The sequence below is a fragment of the Alexandromys fortis genome, unplaced genomic scaffold (genome assembly GCF_014885135.2).
Source record: "Alexandromys fortis isolate MF-2015 unplaced genomic scaffold, M_Fortis_MF-2015_v1.1 scaffold_10, whole genome shotgun sequence".
NCBI classification, from domain to species: Eukaryota; Metazoa; Chordata; class Mammalia; order Rodentia; family Cricetidae; genus Alexandromys; species Alexandromys fortis.
In genome coordinates, this window is record NW_026067895.1 from 17963442 (window position 1) to 17979371 (window position 15930).

The 15930-nt window shown below is 41.3% G+C and overlaps 1 protein-coding gene across 1 annotated transcript; it reads left to right on the plus strand.

Moving 5' to 3' along the window:
• Positions 1-2760: 2760 nt before the first annotated feature.
• On the plus strand, positions 2761-12004 carry LOC126511174 (interferon-induced protein with tetratricopeptide repeats 2-like). Its single transcript, XM_050158186.1, is given in 3 exon segments — positions 2761-2880; positions 9522-10824; positions 10827-12004. Coding segments are annotated over 3 exon segments (1413 nt in total). The 5' UTR covers positions 2761-2875; the 3' UTR covers positions 10932-12004.
• The last annotated feature ends 3926 nt before the right edge of the window (positions 12005-15930 follow it).

Genomic DNA, 15930 nt, shown 5'->3' on the forward strand with positions numbered 1-15930 from the left:
GTATCACAAATCCTTCAGACACAGTCTTGTGAAAGTCCCTTATTTGCTACATCCTTGATATCACTGAGTTTTTAGAAGACGTGTCACTGCACAGTTTTAAGTAGCACTAAAATACTGTTCACACAATGGGCATTTCCTTGATTATTATGTGTTGTTAGATTTTACACTTCTTATTCACGTTATAATTTTCTTAACCAGCATAGCTTTTTAACTATACAAATGATTCTTGTCGCATTTGTTGTGATGACTGATTTTCTGATTACAGTTTTCCCTTTCATGTCGCTATCTCGTCTAATCTCAGTCGATTATTTAAAAGTCTACCTCAAACATAGATACATTGGTGTCAGGTCCAAAGGAAGCTCCAATTCCCTAAGATTCAAGAGGAAGATCATCTATCAAGAAATGAGCTTAACCTAGATTATAGGAGGATTTCTGGTAGCTAGCTAAAAGAAATTCCTCAGGAACTTGTGAAACCAGTTCCTATCTGCCAAAAGCAGTCATTTCCCTCACCTGGCAGAAGGGATATGTGGCTATCAATGGCACCATCAGCGTATCAAAGCTCCTGTTGGTCTCTAAGCTCCATCACTATCACGGTCCCTGAAATATATATATTTCAGAGTCCATGTGCTCATCCTAGCCCTTCTCACCTCCTCTTCTTCTCTTGCCCCCTCCAGCTGACAAGCTTCCCTCCTGAGGCTACTCATCTTTCTTAACCTGGCTGTTGACATTATTTTCTGCTCTTCTAATCTCACTATCCTCAGCTATTTGTCTGTCTGTCTATCTATCATCCCGTTCTATCTCTATCTCTTGTTATCTATGTTCTCTCTCTTATTCCCTCACTCTCAATTGCTTCATTTACTATGCTGTATCTTGATATTTCCACTATTATTTCCTGATCTCCCACTTCCCTAGTTGGCCATGGTTAGTTTTTTCCCTTCTGTCTCTGCTCTAGATTCTTCCATATGTCTCGAGCTGTGCTTTCTCTCTCTTTTGCTCTCTCTCTCTCTCTCTCTCTCTCTCTCTCTCTCCTCTTTCACATTTACAATAAAAAACTCAACCATACCAATGAGCTGTCACATCATCAGTTACCCCTTGCATATCACCAGGGACTAAGTACTCAACATGTGAATTTTAGAGAGAGAAGATGGGCATAATTCATTCCATAACGGTTCTGTGTGTTGTCTTGCTTTTTTGGTAGATTATAAGATCCAGGAAGTCAGAGACATTGTGCACTCATGCACTCCAAATGCCTAGAATGCAATTGCAAAGTGCCTAGCACATTTTACTCAATAAACATTTATCGATTATATGAATGAATGGTGAATGAATGAATGAAACAAATACTCTTAGTGTTCTATCAGGAACAGAGGTCAACTGCTCCATCTTAAATTTATTTCTAAGTTTATTTTCTGCTTAGGGCTGTAGAGAAGTCTCTTCGTTGTGTTAAGTTCGTAGTCAAAGACGGCTCATCTGAAATCACAAATTTTACTGTTAAGGGAATTTGTTAGTGGACTGGAGCAATGGCTCAGTGGTTAAGAGTGATTCCTGCTCTTACAGATGACCAGCATTCTGATCCTAGCACCAAGTGCAATGCTGGCTCCAGGGGAAGCAATGCCCTTTTCTGGACTCCACTGGCATTCACACAGACACAAGTGTACCCAGAAACACACACAATTGTTTTAATCTTTGGAAAAGAAGACCCGTAGTCCTTTCATCTTTTCTCTCAGAGTGCCATGGAGTGGGTAATGCATAATGAAGAGAAGTTTGCTTCCCCACAGTTAAGAAGCCAGGATGTAGGAGATGAGGGAGTGCCAAGTGCTTTCCTGGTGGGAAATCTCAAGGTGGAAAAGCAAAGAAGATGAAAGAGCCAGAAAGAAGCAACTGCTCTCCTAGGGAGACCTGCTGCCATGGTAACAGTATTGGTCCATTCATGCTGGGTCATTGGCTCCTATGACTCAGCATCCTACCACCCACCAGATGCCCCATTCACTACATTGGCACATGGGGATCAAGTTTCTCACAGGAACTTCAGGGGATACATTTGAACCACAGCAAAAGAAATAATGCTGAGTTTATTTCTGTGTTAGTTAAATTTATGTAATTATAACAAAATACCTGAGGCAACTAACATAAAAAGAGAAAAGATTTATCTTGGCTCACAGTGTTAGAGGTTTCAGTACTTGGTCACTTGGGCCTACAGCAAACACATTACAATAGAGAGAACAGGGCAGAGAAAGCTCCTGTCACGTGGTGACCAGGACCTAAGGAATGAGACAGGAAGAGGCTAGTTCCTCCAAATCCCTTTCAGAGACATGCCATCAATGACCTAATTACTATCATTAAAACCATTAGTACCATCAGCTGTCAACCAAGACTTTGGGACATGGACCTTCGGGAAAGACATTTAATCAAACTAAAGTACATGCTGATGAAGGAGACAGAGATGCCAAGCTGCTTCACTGCTACATTAACTGCTGAAGTTCATGTGAAAAATCACTTTAAACATTTTGATTTGTCAGTGAGGACAGAAGGAAATGAAGCAGGTGAGAATCTACTTTTAGCAGTGGGTCTTGGTGTGACCTGGAAAACACATGTGGAATTGTGTTATGACCTTTGCACCTTTAGGTCTATATATTCTGTAATTCTGTTTTCAAGAGTAGTAAAGGGTTTATACTATGGGATGTTTCTTTTGGGTTTTACTTTCTGGTTTCGATTTCTCTTCTGTGGGGCCAGCTGCAGAGAAACAGGAAAAGAAACCAGCTGCTGGTGATATATAAGGGTCTGTAGCTCTTCCTTAGGAGTCGGAGGACGAGATTGTCTGCAGCTGCCTGCAGCCGCTCTGAGCCCTTCCACACAACTGAGAGGCACAGCAACCATGAGGTATGCCCTCCCTTTCTCTGCTGGTGAGGAGAATGCAGTCAGCCTTGATAACAGATGCAAATCCTAAGCAGCCAAGGTCCCAAGAGAGGCCAGTCCTATTTTTACTTTTCACATCTCTGTCTCTACAGCTATCAATATGTCATAGAGATGCCCTGTGGCTTCCTCCAGATCTGCTTATCTGGCAGCTGAGAGCTGACATCACAGAGCTGTTTGATCTAGCAGGGACTTCTTAGAAAGATAGATCTGGGAGAATTGTTCTTGTGAATTTTCTCTCTCTCTCTCTTCCTCTCCCTGCCGCCCGGTTGCAAAATTAAATTGAGAGTATCTAATAAAAATATTATTCAACAGCGTTCTTTTATGATTTCTTTACTTTTAAAAATGTACTTAGATTACTAATGCTGCTTCTCCCTCATCTGAATTTTACTTGCAATTGCTCGATTAATCTCAGAATTGCAGGTTCATTGCTAACTAAAGAGAGCACTGGAAGGACGGAACTTCTCCCACACACTGCCTCTCAGCTGTGTCTTCTATCTGGTAACTCTATCTCTGGCCCAACAAAAACATGTTTGGTTGCAAGGTGTAAGGCTGAAAAGCCTAAGAGACGGGCTGAGTACGATCAGTACGGTTCAGACATGATCTTTGTCACTTTATGTGGCTTTCCAGCTATCAATTGTTCAAGTGAGAAACTGCAATATTACCATACACAGCAGATTTATAAACAGCATGGAAAAAGTAAGTGAGAATGCACAGTATTCCAGAAGCTTCTGTGCTGGGTTAGTTTGTTTCCTGCTTACTTCTTTTTCTGTCTGTGCGTCTAAAGAGAATTTTAATGGATGAAAAAAAAAATCTTTAAGAGTCACAATGGTACCCTGAGGGAGAAAAGAAGAGTTCTCTGCTACAGAAAAGGCACTAAATGCCTATAAGCCTCTCCGGCAGCCACACTTCCTATCCCTGGCGTAAAATTTATAAACCTGAGAGAATAAAATTCAAAGGGAAATTAAAAAAATAATGTGAAAGTATGAGTAAGCTATCAAAATGAGACATCACCAATGTAAGAAGTAGAAATGGGGTAGGGGTACGGAGACTGCATTTTATTGTGAAATAAAGGTTTGAGGCATTGCTAGCATATATAATACAATTAATAGATGAGATATCCCAAAGTTGGTAGAATGGGTAAAAATCAAGAATGATTAAAAATAAGACGTAAGCAGTTAAAATGAGCAGATATCCAAAGAACTTTAATCTTATTACAAATCATCCATGTTTGCTGCAAACAAACATGTTTTTTTTCTTCAAAAGAACAAGGAAATAGAATCAACCTAGATGTCCAACAGTGATGAATGAATAATGAGGATGTGGTACATATTTAGTCATTAAAAGAAAAAATTAAAGGGCAAGCCTGTCCTAAGGATGAGCTACCTAAGTGGTTACTTAGTGTTCAGCCCAAAAACCACATACACACAAACAGCAAAGGATGGACTCAGTGGATTGTATTTGTAGATTTGTGAATATATATTCAAAAATATGTTTAAAAAAAACCTCAAAGAAAAAGAGGCTGTTAATTTGAGAGATGGGGAGCATGGGAGAACTTGGAGGGAGGAGACACATGATTTGCTGGAGGGAAAACAGGGAAAGAGAGAAGTGATGCAGTTATATTTTAATTAATATTGTTATGTCCAGATGACATGCCCCCCCGCAAACCAACTAGGACCCTGAGTGCTGTATGTAAAAGCAAAGAGCTTTTATTCTTACACAAGTTTGCAAATTCCAATGCTCCAAGTGTCCAATATATTGGAGTGATCAGAGAGCCCCGAACTTAGTTGGGGTTGGGTTTTTATAGTAGCAAAGGTAGAGGAGAGGGATTTCTAAGGCTCAGGACCCCTGATTGGCTGACATTTGTCCAGGTGTGTCCTGGCGAAACACAATGCGTGTATGCTGGCAGGTAATCCTATCTACAATGGTTGGAGTGTTAGGAATTTTTTTTGGATGCTCTGTTCCTGGGTGGTGTCATGTTATGGCTTTTCCTGGAACCAAGGCAGCTATGCGGCCTGGGCCCTATGTGTGGACAGGCTTCCCTGTGTTTGACATGGCCTGGGCCCCATAATGTTGTTCCCAGGCTGCCATGCACCCCACCAAAAAAATGCCTTATTAAAGAACAAAATGATATTAAGCAATTTGCAGGGAAATGGATGGAACTAGAAAATATTAAGTAAGAAAATCCAGGTTCATAATGGCAAACATTGCATGTTCTCTCTCATCTTTCATTTGTAAATCTTAGCTTTACAAATGTATAATTATATGAACGTGTGTAGATGTCAGGGAACTAGAAATAGAGTCTGAATCAGGAAAAGACAGAAAAGAGGCATTAAAAGAGGGTAGGGAGAGCGAGTGTTCCAGAACACATATGATATAATAGAGAGGGGGAGGGAGGCACCAGAGCACAGGTGATATAAAAGAGAGGGGGAGGGAGGCACCAGAGCACAGGTGATATAAAAGAGAGGGGGAGGGAGGCACCAGAGCACAGGTGACATAAAGTGAAAGTGGGAACACATCACATGGAGGCTTTGAGACAGGAATGAGCGCAATGAAACAGAGAGAAGAAGGCAGGGGAAGGGGCATCCAATGCAAAGTACAAGATGCAAAATAAAAGAATTTAAAACAAAGGTAGTAACTATCTTTTAACAATAAATGGTTAGCAGAGTAATCCAACAGCAGAAGAGAGTAAAAATATTTAAATAAAAGACACAACTAATGTGATAAAATTTCAAGAAGCTAGACTAAATAAAGAAAGCACATTAAAGGTATATTAAAAATTGGACTGGGGATGGAGAGACAGATTGCCTATTACAAACAAATACTGCTCTTCTAGACGAGCAGAGTTCTGTTCCCTGAACCCTTATCAGATGACCCACAACTAACTGTAGTTCCAATTCCAGTGGATACAGTGCCCTCTGCTGGCCTCTGTGGACACCACACTGGCATGCTCATACCCCTACATAGACATAGACACATACTTCTTAAAAATCTTGTAGCTAAAGAAAAGAAACAGATGAGTCCCGCCATCCCTACTCTTTGCTTCCTGATTCCCTGGGAAGTGAGGAGGTCCAGTCACATGCTTCTGCTGTCATAGAATTCATCAATCCTTCTCTGTCAAGATGGACAGAACCCTTTTATGTCACAAATCAAAGTAAATTATTCTTCCTTAATTTTTTTTAAATTTAGAATAATGGGAAATAGAAAACAATTGGCTTTTAAAAGAGAACTGAAAGAAATAAAGTGGATTTGAGTTTCTAAGATAACAGAGAATTTAAACTCATCTCTGTGAATGTCAATAGAACACAAACATGTAGTTAAGATTTTCAAATTTCGACAGGAGGTGGTGGCGCACGCCTTTAATCCCAGCACTCGGGAGGCAGAGGCAGGCAGATTTCTGTGTGTTCGAGGCCAGCCTGGTCTATAAGAGCTAGTTCCAGGACAGGCTCCAAAGCTACAGAGAAACCCTGTTTCGAAAAACAAAAACAAAAACAAAAACAAAAAAAAAGATTTTCAAATTTCAATGGTGGATAAGAAGTTAAGAGTAAAGAAGTGGTGATTTTTTTTAATTTATTTTTTAAATTTCAGTTTACATTTCAACGATAGTTCTCTGTTGCACCCCTCCTCCCACCCCTCACCTCTCCCCAGCATTCCTCCCAATGGGTAAGGGCTCCCAATGGGAGTCAACAGAGTCTGCTATATTGAGTTGGGGCAAGACCAAGCCCCTCTGCATTAAGGCTGAGCATGTCATCCCACCATAGAGAATGGGCTCCAAGAAGCTAGCTCATGCACCAGGGACTGATCCTGGTCCTCCTACTGCCAGGGGCCCCTCAGATAGTCTAAGTTTCACCACTGTCTCCCACAGTAGAGGGCCTAGTTTGGTCCCAGGGAGGTTCCACAGCTGTCAGTCTAGAGTTCTTGAGTATCCACAAGCTTGGTTCTGCTGTCTCTTTAGATTTCTCCATTATGATATTGACCTCCCTTGTTCATATATTCCCTCCTTTTTCTCTTTGATTAGATTCCTGGAGCTTGGCCTGGTGATTGGTTGTAGAAGTCTGGGTCTAGTTCCTACTGGATGAAGGCTCTATGATGGTGGTTGACATATTCACCAATCTGATTAGAGAGGAAGCCCAGTTTGGGCATTCTCTTGAATGGTATTAGCTGGAAGTATTAGCTAAGGTCATTTTTGTGGACTCTTGGGAATTTCTCTAGCACCAAGTTTCTCCCTTGCCCCATAGTAGCTCTCTCTATCAAGATCTCTCTTTCATTGCTCTCCCATTCTAACCCTCTCCCCCTCAACCATCCCTTTCCCTCATGTTCTCATCACCCATCCCCTCCCTGTTACCATATAGCCTTGCCTGCAGTTTACCCAGGAATTACTCATCTACTTCCCTTTCCCAGGGAAATCCATGTGTACCTATTAGTGTCTTTCTTGTTACCTAGCTTCTCTGGAACTGAGGATTATACTCTGTTATCCTTTGTTTTATGTCACAAATCTACTTACGAGTGAGTACATACTGTGTTTCTCTATCTGAATATGGGTTACCTCACTAAGAATTTTTTTTCTAGTTCCATCCTTTTGCCTGTCTAGTTCCATTTCATGATGTCATAGTTTTTTGTTACACCTAAGTAAAACTCCATTGTGCAAATATACCACATTTTCTTTATCCATTTGTAGGAGTGAAGGGTCCGCTTGTTTGTCCTGGCTGCCCAGTTAGCTTACACCTGAAATAGCCACACAGAAACTGTATTAAATAAAACATTCCTTGGCCATTAGCTATAACTTCTTATTGGCTAATTCTTACATATTAGTTTAACCCATCTCCATTAATCTGTGTATCACCATGTGGCAGTGGCTTACCAGAGATTCTAACCAGTGTCTGTCTCAGGCAGAGGATCCATGGCTTCTCTGACTCCACCCTTTTTCCTCCCAGCATTTAATTCTGTTTTCCCTGTCTACCTAAGTTCTGCCCCATCAAAGGCCAAGGTAGTTTCTTTATTCATTAAACCAATCAAAGCAACACATAAACAAAAGTACCTCCTATACCATCCATGCTTCAGTTGAGGGGCATCTAGGTTGTTTCCAGCTTCTGACTGTTATGAATAATGCTGCTATGAACATTGTTGAGCAAGAGTCCTTACGGTATGATTGAGTATCCTTTGGGTATATATGCCCAGAAGTGGTATTGCCAGGTCTTGAAGTAGATTGATTCCCAATTTTGTGAAAAACTGCCATACTGATTTCCAAAGTGGCTGTACTAGTTTGCACACCCATCAGCAGTAAAGGAGTGCTCTCCTGACTCCACATCCTCTCCAACATAAGAAGTCCTCAGTATGGTTGATCTTAGTCATTCTGACAGGTATAAGACGGTATCTCTGAGTCATTTTGATTTGCATTTCCCTGATGATTAAGAATGTTGACCAATTCCTTAAATGTCTTTTGGCCATTTGAGATTCTTCTCATGAGAATTCTCTGTTAAGTTCTGTCCCCCATTTTTCAATTGGATTATTTTCTATTTTGATATCTAGTTCTTTCTTATGTTCTTTATATATTTTGGAGATCAGCCCTCTGTCAGGTATAGGGTTTCTGAAGATCTTTACCCATTCTGTAGGCTGTCATCTTGTCTTATTTACCGTGTCCTTTGCCTTACAGAAGCTTTTCCAGTTCAGAAAGTCCCATTTATTGACTCTTGTTCTCTGTGTCTGTGCTACTGGTGTTTTATTTAGGGAGTAGTCTCCTGTGTCAGTGAGTTCAAAGCTACTTCCCACTTTCTCTTCTATCAGGTTCAGTGTAACTGGATTTATATTGAGGTTCTTGATCCATTTGGACTTGAGTTTTGCACATGGCGATAGTTATGCATCTATCTGTAATCTAATACATGTTGACATCCAGTTATGCAAGATCCATTTGTTAAAGATGCTTCCTTTTTTCCACTGTACTAGGTTGGTGTCTTTATAAAAAAAAAAACAGACAGGTGTTTATAGATGTGTGGATTAATGTCAGGGTCTTCGATTCGATTCCAATGCTCCTTGTATGTGTTTTTATACCAATAGAAAGCTGTTTTTGTAACTATAGCTTTATAGTAGAGTTTAAAGTCAGGGATGGTGATGCCTCTGGATGATCCATTATTGTACAGGATTGTTGAAACTATTCTGGGTTTTCTGTTTTTCCATATGAAGTTGAGTATTATTCGTTCAAGGTCTGTGAAGAATTGTGGTGTGATTTTGTAAGAAGAAATTCAGTTCCTACCTCTAAATGAAAAGCTCCAGGAATAACACTTACTGTGCTGGGGTCCACAGACCCTCCAACACAAAGGCAGGAGCTAGCTAACAGAAACAGTCTTTCTAGAAAACCCAAATGCCATCTAGGACTGACTTACTTAATTCTGTCAGTTTTTCTGCCTAAAATGAGCAAACTCTTGTATCATTATAAGTAATTCAGACATAAGACAAATACTGAAATAAAAGAAAGGGAAGCGTGTGCCTTGGTTATGTTTAGATGAACACTCTTTAGAAGGAAAGGAATATTCACTGTGATCCCACTCCTTGACAGATGAACGCGTGGTGTCTCACAAATGACTGTTTTTTTTTTTTTTTTTGTCCCACAGCACAACCATAGAGAAATCCTTGGAGAGCAGGCTCCAGCAGCTAAAATGCCATTTCACCTGGAGCTTGAAAAAGAGAGAGGAGACCGTGGATGAGTTTGAGAACAGGGTGTTTAACAAGGTTGAATTTCAGAACAGTGAGTGTAAAGCCACAATGTGCAACATCCAGGCCTACATCAACCACCTCAGAGGCCAAAACAGGGCAGCACTGGAGTGTTTAGAGGATGCTGAACGTTTCATCAAGAAACAGCATCCTGACCAAGTAGAAATCAGAAGTCTGGTCACCTGGGGAAACTACGCTTGGGTTTACTATCACATGGGCCAACTCTCAAAAGCACAGGCTTATCTTGATAAGGTGAGAGGGGTCTGTGAGAAGTTTTCCAGTCCCTATAGGATCGAGAGTCCTGAGCTTGACTGTGAGGAAGGATGGGCCCGATTAAAGTGCACCCATAACCAAAATGAGAGAGTGAAGGTGTGTTTTGAGAAGGCTCTGGAAAAGGACCCGAAGAACCCAGAATTCACCTCTGGATTGGCCATGGCAAGCTACCGTCTGGACTACTGGCCAGCAGTGCAGGACTCTATTGGTTCCTTGAAACAAGTTATTAGATTGTCTCCTGACAACTCTTATCTTAAGGTCCTCTTGGCACTGAAGCTTGAGAGACTGCATGAAAACCAAGGACAGAAACTAGTTGAAGAAGCCTTAAGGAAAGCGTCAGGTGCGACAGATGTGCTGCTCAGTGCTGGAAAGTTTTATTACAAGACACATGACAAGAAGAGAGCTATAGAGCTGCTTACAAAGGCTTTAGAATGCCTGCCAAATAATGCCTATGTGAATTACTATATGGGGTGCTGCTATAGGTCAAAAGTCCTAGAAATAGCTGACACAAAAGAAGCTGAATTGAACAGGAATCAAGAGAAGTTACAGGCACTAACAAAGCTGGCAATTAAGTACTTAAGGATAGCAGAGGAGACCAAGGCGATGCTGAAACATTCCTGTAGCTACCTTGCTGGACTTTATGCCATTGCAAAGCAGTATGAAGAAGCTGAATATTACTTCCAGAAAGAATTCAAGAGTGTTCTCACACCAAGCAACAAACAATTGCTCCACCTACAGTATGGCAATTTTCAGTTGTATCAAATGAAGTGTGAAGACAAGGCCATCCATCATTTTATGGAGGGTGTGAAAATAAGGCAGGAGACGAAATCTAAAGAAAAAATGAAAAGCAAACTTCAAAAAATTGCCCAAATACGACTTAGAAAAAATAAATTTGATTCTGTGGCCTTGCACATCTTGGGGTTTCTTCGGGGGAATTGAGTGAAGAAGGCCAGCAAGCTGTTAAGGACTCTGAGAAGGTGCTGGACTCTGAGAAGGCTGCTCCTTCAGCATCTTTGCATGAGGAAGGTGATGGATAGGAGTGAGACGATGCTCGTAGTACAACTGCTATAAGGAAACTGAACCATTACCAAGTCCATTCAAAGTATTTAACAGCATCATGGACTGAGCACAGACTGGAACCCTGCTCTCAAATGTTAGCACCTGAATTGCTGGATCCAAAAGATCTCCGAGAGAGGACCAGCTGTAGACATAGATACAGGAACCTGGCAAACAGCCTAGATCTCTTTCTATTTCTTAAAAATAGTTCCCATGGTAGCAATTCGTTAATCACCCTCATAGGATGCTTCTCTTGGGTTTGCTTCTGCAATTATTCAAAGCAGCCAATTTCCTCAAATGGGTGAGTTTTCCATCCTTGAGTTATTTTAGCTGTAACAATGTTCCCTGTTACTTTAAATATTAAAGGGTTTTGTATGCACTTAAGTCAAGCAGTAGACAGCATTTGAATTTATTTGTTAATAAATAACACACGATAGAACATTGAGCAGTGTTCTGGCTGAATAGAAATTTTACTGTCCTCTCACTGTCTTAGACTTCAGTACTAATAATAAAGAGTGGCATCAATTCTTTTGCAGCCTGAAGTGTCTGTTCTTTTTATATTTGATGTCTGATATCTGCACAGGGACACACTTGATCTTGACTTTTATCCTGTTTCCCTTCCTGTTGCAGGGACAAAACACAGACTAAAACAACTTGAGGGTCTATATAGCTAACAAGTTACAGTCTATTGCTGAGGGAAGCCCAGACAGGAATTCAAGGCAAGAACCCAGTCAGAGACCCTGGATAGATTATAGGACATAGCTAGACCACATGTTCAGGAAATGGCATTCCTCTCCCTAAGGCTATACGAGGATGTGACAATTTATGAATCAGACATGAAACCTGTGATGCTGATATTTCTGGAGAGGGGAATGTGGGAAGGAACCCAGAAATGCCTGCACTCTTCCTCCATTTCTAGAGAGGAGCTAGGTCACATGACATTCCTAGGCCTCAGATACTTCTCTGAAGGAAAATAGCATCATTGTGCCTTATACAACCTTGAACAGACTGGACTGTGACTAAGGCTTCTGTGATGAAATGTAAACTTGTGTCTGTTAGCAAAGAAGTTGTAACAGTAAATGTGACCCTGGTAGTGCGGTTGGCACACGTGTGCCCTCCTGCCTTGGGTCCCTTGGCTTCCCATTTCACTCCTTCAGCATCAGTCAAGAGAGGTGATTTGGTCTCTTGTGATTTCTCACATCTTTTCTCATATATTCACCAAGGTAAGTGATAATCCCCAACAAAGCTGCCCTAAGTGCTAACAAGCAAGCCTGTAAAATGCTGGCACTTGACCTGCTCTTCATCTTGCTCCAACCCTACATAAGAACATTGTTTGACCACAAGCCTGCTTATGTATGTCTCCGGTCCCTGCTTGGGTTGGCACTCTGAGTGTCTTGGGTGTGTTTGTGTGAGTGAAGGAGCAAGAAAATGTCTGTCATCTCTAGCTTGCTTTCAAGTAATGACTTCCCGTGGTGAAAAGCCCCCTCTCAGCTTCTTCTTCTTGTCCCTTTTCTCTGTCAGGGTCAGAGCCAGTGGACTGAGTCATGACTGCTTTCATTCCCCCCATCCCATCCCAGCTCCCTGACACTTCTCCCTTGCTGTGACAAACACCTGAGAGAAATCATGAAGGAGGGCGGGTGGATTTTGACTGATGGGCTCAGGTGTCAGCTGTGATTTGTTGGCTGTGTATTTTCTGGGATTGTGGCAGCAGAGAGACATGCTGAAGGGAACACTCATGTCATGGAGTCCAGGAAGGCAGGAGTGAGGCGAAGGATGGCCTGAGACAAGGTCGCATCCCCAAGTACGTCCGTCCAGTGATCTACTTCATCCACAAGTTTCCACCACTTTCCGGTGAGGCCATCATGTTAGAAAACTCAGAGGTTGGAACTCTTGGGAGCCTCCAGACCCGTCGAAGTGGGAGCCTTTCTGGAACATTCCATGTACAAACCACATCAGTCCATACCAGTAGACTCACACTATCTTCATCCAGTGAGAGCAGAAACCACAGGAGTGTTACAGTCCCATTGAGCCTTGTTTTAGTTAGCATGGGTACCATCAGCTCGACACTAACTGGGAAATGGGGGTTCCAACTAAAGACTACATAACCTTGGCCCCCCTTTCTCACAACATTACCCCATCACCTATCTCAGAGAAGAATCTTAGACTTAGCAAGTAAGAAAATTTTCTCTGATTTACAGTGTGGCTGCCTCTTTGCTGGTAATTGCACTTTTGTATGGGGTGGGGCTTCAGAGGAACCCTGACTGAGACTCTTAGATGTTACCGAAGTACAGCAGGCATCAGGCATTCTCATTTGTCCACCGCCCCTCCCTTTAGATACCTAGTGCCAGGACTTAAGATTGGAAATCAGGATGGGATTTATTAAAGGTTTGTAAAACTAAGTGCCACTTCTGCCTTTCCTCTTCAGGAACTGTTGGGCCAGTTTTGCAAAGCAGAGTATGGAGCCCACAAATGGAACACCAACCCAAGGCCGGCGGCATTCTGGCCTCATCTGTTGAAAACACTAGAGCATGCCACAGTTTGCATCATTTCTGAACTGGATGAATTTTTTAAATAGAAATTCTATCGCATCCTGAATCCAGAAGTTCCTGAGATACTTGTAGGCTGCTGCATTGTTGCGCTCAACTATTTGTACAGATCATAATCTAATCAGGATCTCCTAGAAAGCTTCTCTGATTCCCTTGCAGTAGCCTCTGTCTTTACATTAAATTTAATGGGCTGCAGGAATGATTTGGAAATAAGTGTTTGGTGCCCTTTCAGAGGACCCGTATTGTTTTCAGCATCCATATAGGTGACTCACAACTGCTTGGAATTCCACCTCCAGGGAATCTGATGCCCTTTCTGGCCTCTGGATATATATATATATATATATATCCATGCACTTGTAGGAAAACACACATGTAATTAAAAATTAATAAAAGCAAAACTTTAATTAAAAATGCAATTCATTTAAATAAAAAAGAGTAAACACTCAAGTTATGTATCCTTAGACACATAACCCCTCAGTCCCTCACTCCATTGCAACCTGGGTATAACCCTTCAGGTCTTTGATTCCCGAGTTCATTTTCAGGTTCTCCAAATACATGAAATCCTATGATATTTTCTCTGTGTCCAGGCTGTTTTGCTTCCTATTAGAGCCTTCAGACATATTCATGTTGCTGGAAATATCAGAATCTTCTCCTTTTAAAGACTGGCTAGTATTCTAGTGTGTGTGTGTGCGTGTGTGTGTGTGTGCGTGTGTGTGTGTGTGTACACTTGTGCATTTCACTAGTGTGTACATGTTTATGTGCTTGTGCATTCGTTGTGTGTAAATGTGTGTGCTTGTGCATACCATGGTGTATGTACATGTGTGTATGTGCTTTTATATATATAATATTACATAAACACTGTATTTTCTTTATTCATATATTGATGGACATTAAATTGCTTTCAGTCTTTCAGTTAGGACTTTTATTGCTGTGAAAAGACACTGAGATCATGGCAACTACTATAAAGTAAAACATTTAATTGGGGGTGGATCACTTACAGTTTCAGAGGTTCAGTCATTATCATCACGACAGGGAGTATGGCAGTGTGTAGGCAGATGTGGTGCTGGAGCCAGGAATGCTACATCTTGCAGACAACAGGAAATTGACTGAGACCCCCGGCAGAATCCTAAGCATAGGAAACCTCAAAGCCTGCCCCCACAGTGACACACTGCCTCCAATGCCATACCCACTTCAACAAAGCCATACCTCCTAATAGTGTTACTCCCTATGAGATTATTGGGGGGGGAGGGGAATTCCATTCAAAGTATTACATTTCCATATCCTGACTGTTTTAAATACTGTCACAGTGAACGTGAGAGTACAGAAAGCTCACTCTTCAACATGCCAAATATAACTTCCTTTGGCTAGAATGAGTTCCTCCACACTGGGAAGCCGTGGCTTTGTGCCTACAATCATGAAGATTATCTAAAGGTTATCTTTGGCTCATGACTTTGTGCTGTGACTCTGTGCATAGAGTGGCAAGGGCCATAAATGAAAAGGTTGTTTTACTTCATTAGTATTTAGCTCAGAGAACAGTAGCAAAGACTCATGTTCCTCGGGTGCTTGATTAAGCAAGGTAAGTCTTTATTACACCCTGGTACATTATTTATCTGCATAAGATAGGTAATTTGTTGTCTTCTTCAATTGACCAAAATTATTCTGAAATCAATGCCAGGTGCTTGAAATTGCATTTGCAGATTAACGTTGAAGAGATGACCCTTCTGTATCAAGACTGAAGAGGTCATGAAAATGCCTAATATATGACGGTGTGTCCTGTGACTCATCTTCTCTTAAATAAACAGATGTGAGTGTAGAATGTGAAGGAACAAGAAAGAACAGCTGCCCGAGGGCAGAGAAGATGCCTAAACTGAGGCACCATTCTCAGAAAGACAGAGTTCTCAGATACCTTTGATTTTAAATGTTTTGATGAGTTTGAAGACAACCTTTTACTTTTACACACTTCTTAAAGAGAAGGCTCTTATTTTACTACAAAAAATGTCAATGTTTTTTCCACTAATGGGAAAAATGGTTAATGTCAAACAATGTTGTCTAGTTACCACATACAATTGTTACTAATACATGGCAAAATCCAGTGTACTTCTTGAGCCAGGTACTAGAATAAAACAAGAACCAAGACTATGAAGAATCCATTCTACAATGGTAGAAAATACTTGTTATGGAAGGTTCTCTGGAAGGCTGGGGAGATGTCTCAGTAGCCAAGAGGACTTAGTGCTCTTACAGAGGATCTGAGTTTGATGCTCAGCATCCAAGCTAAGTAGCTCAGACACCTATAACACTGGATCCAGGAGATATAATATCCTCTTTTGGCCTCTGTGCTTGCAGGAGGGAGAGAGAGAAAAATCAGTCAATCAATCAACCAACCAACCAACTGATCAATAAGTTAATCAGAGCCTCTTCTATTCTGAGAAGAGGA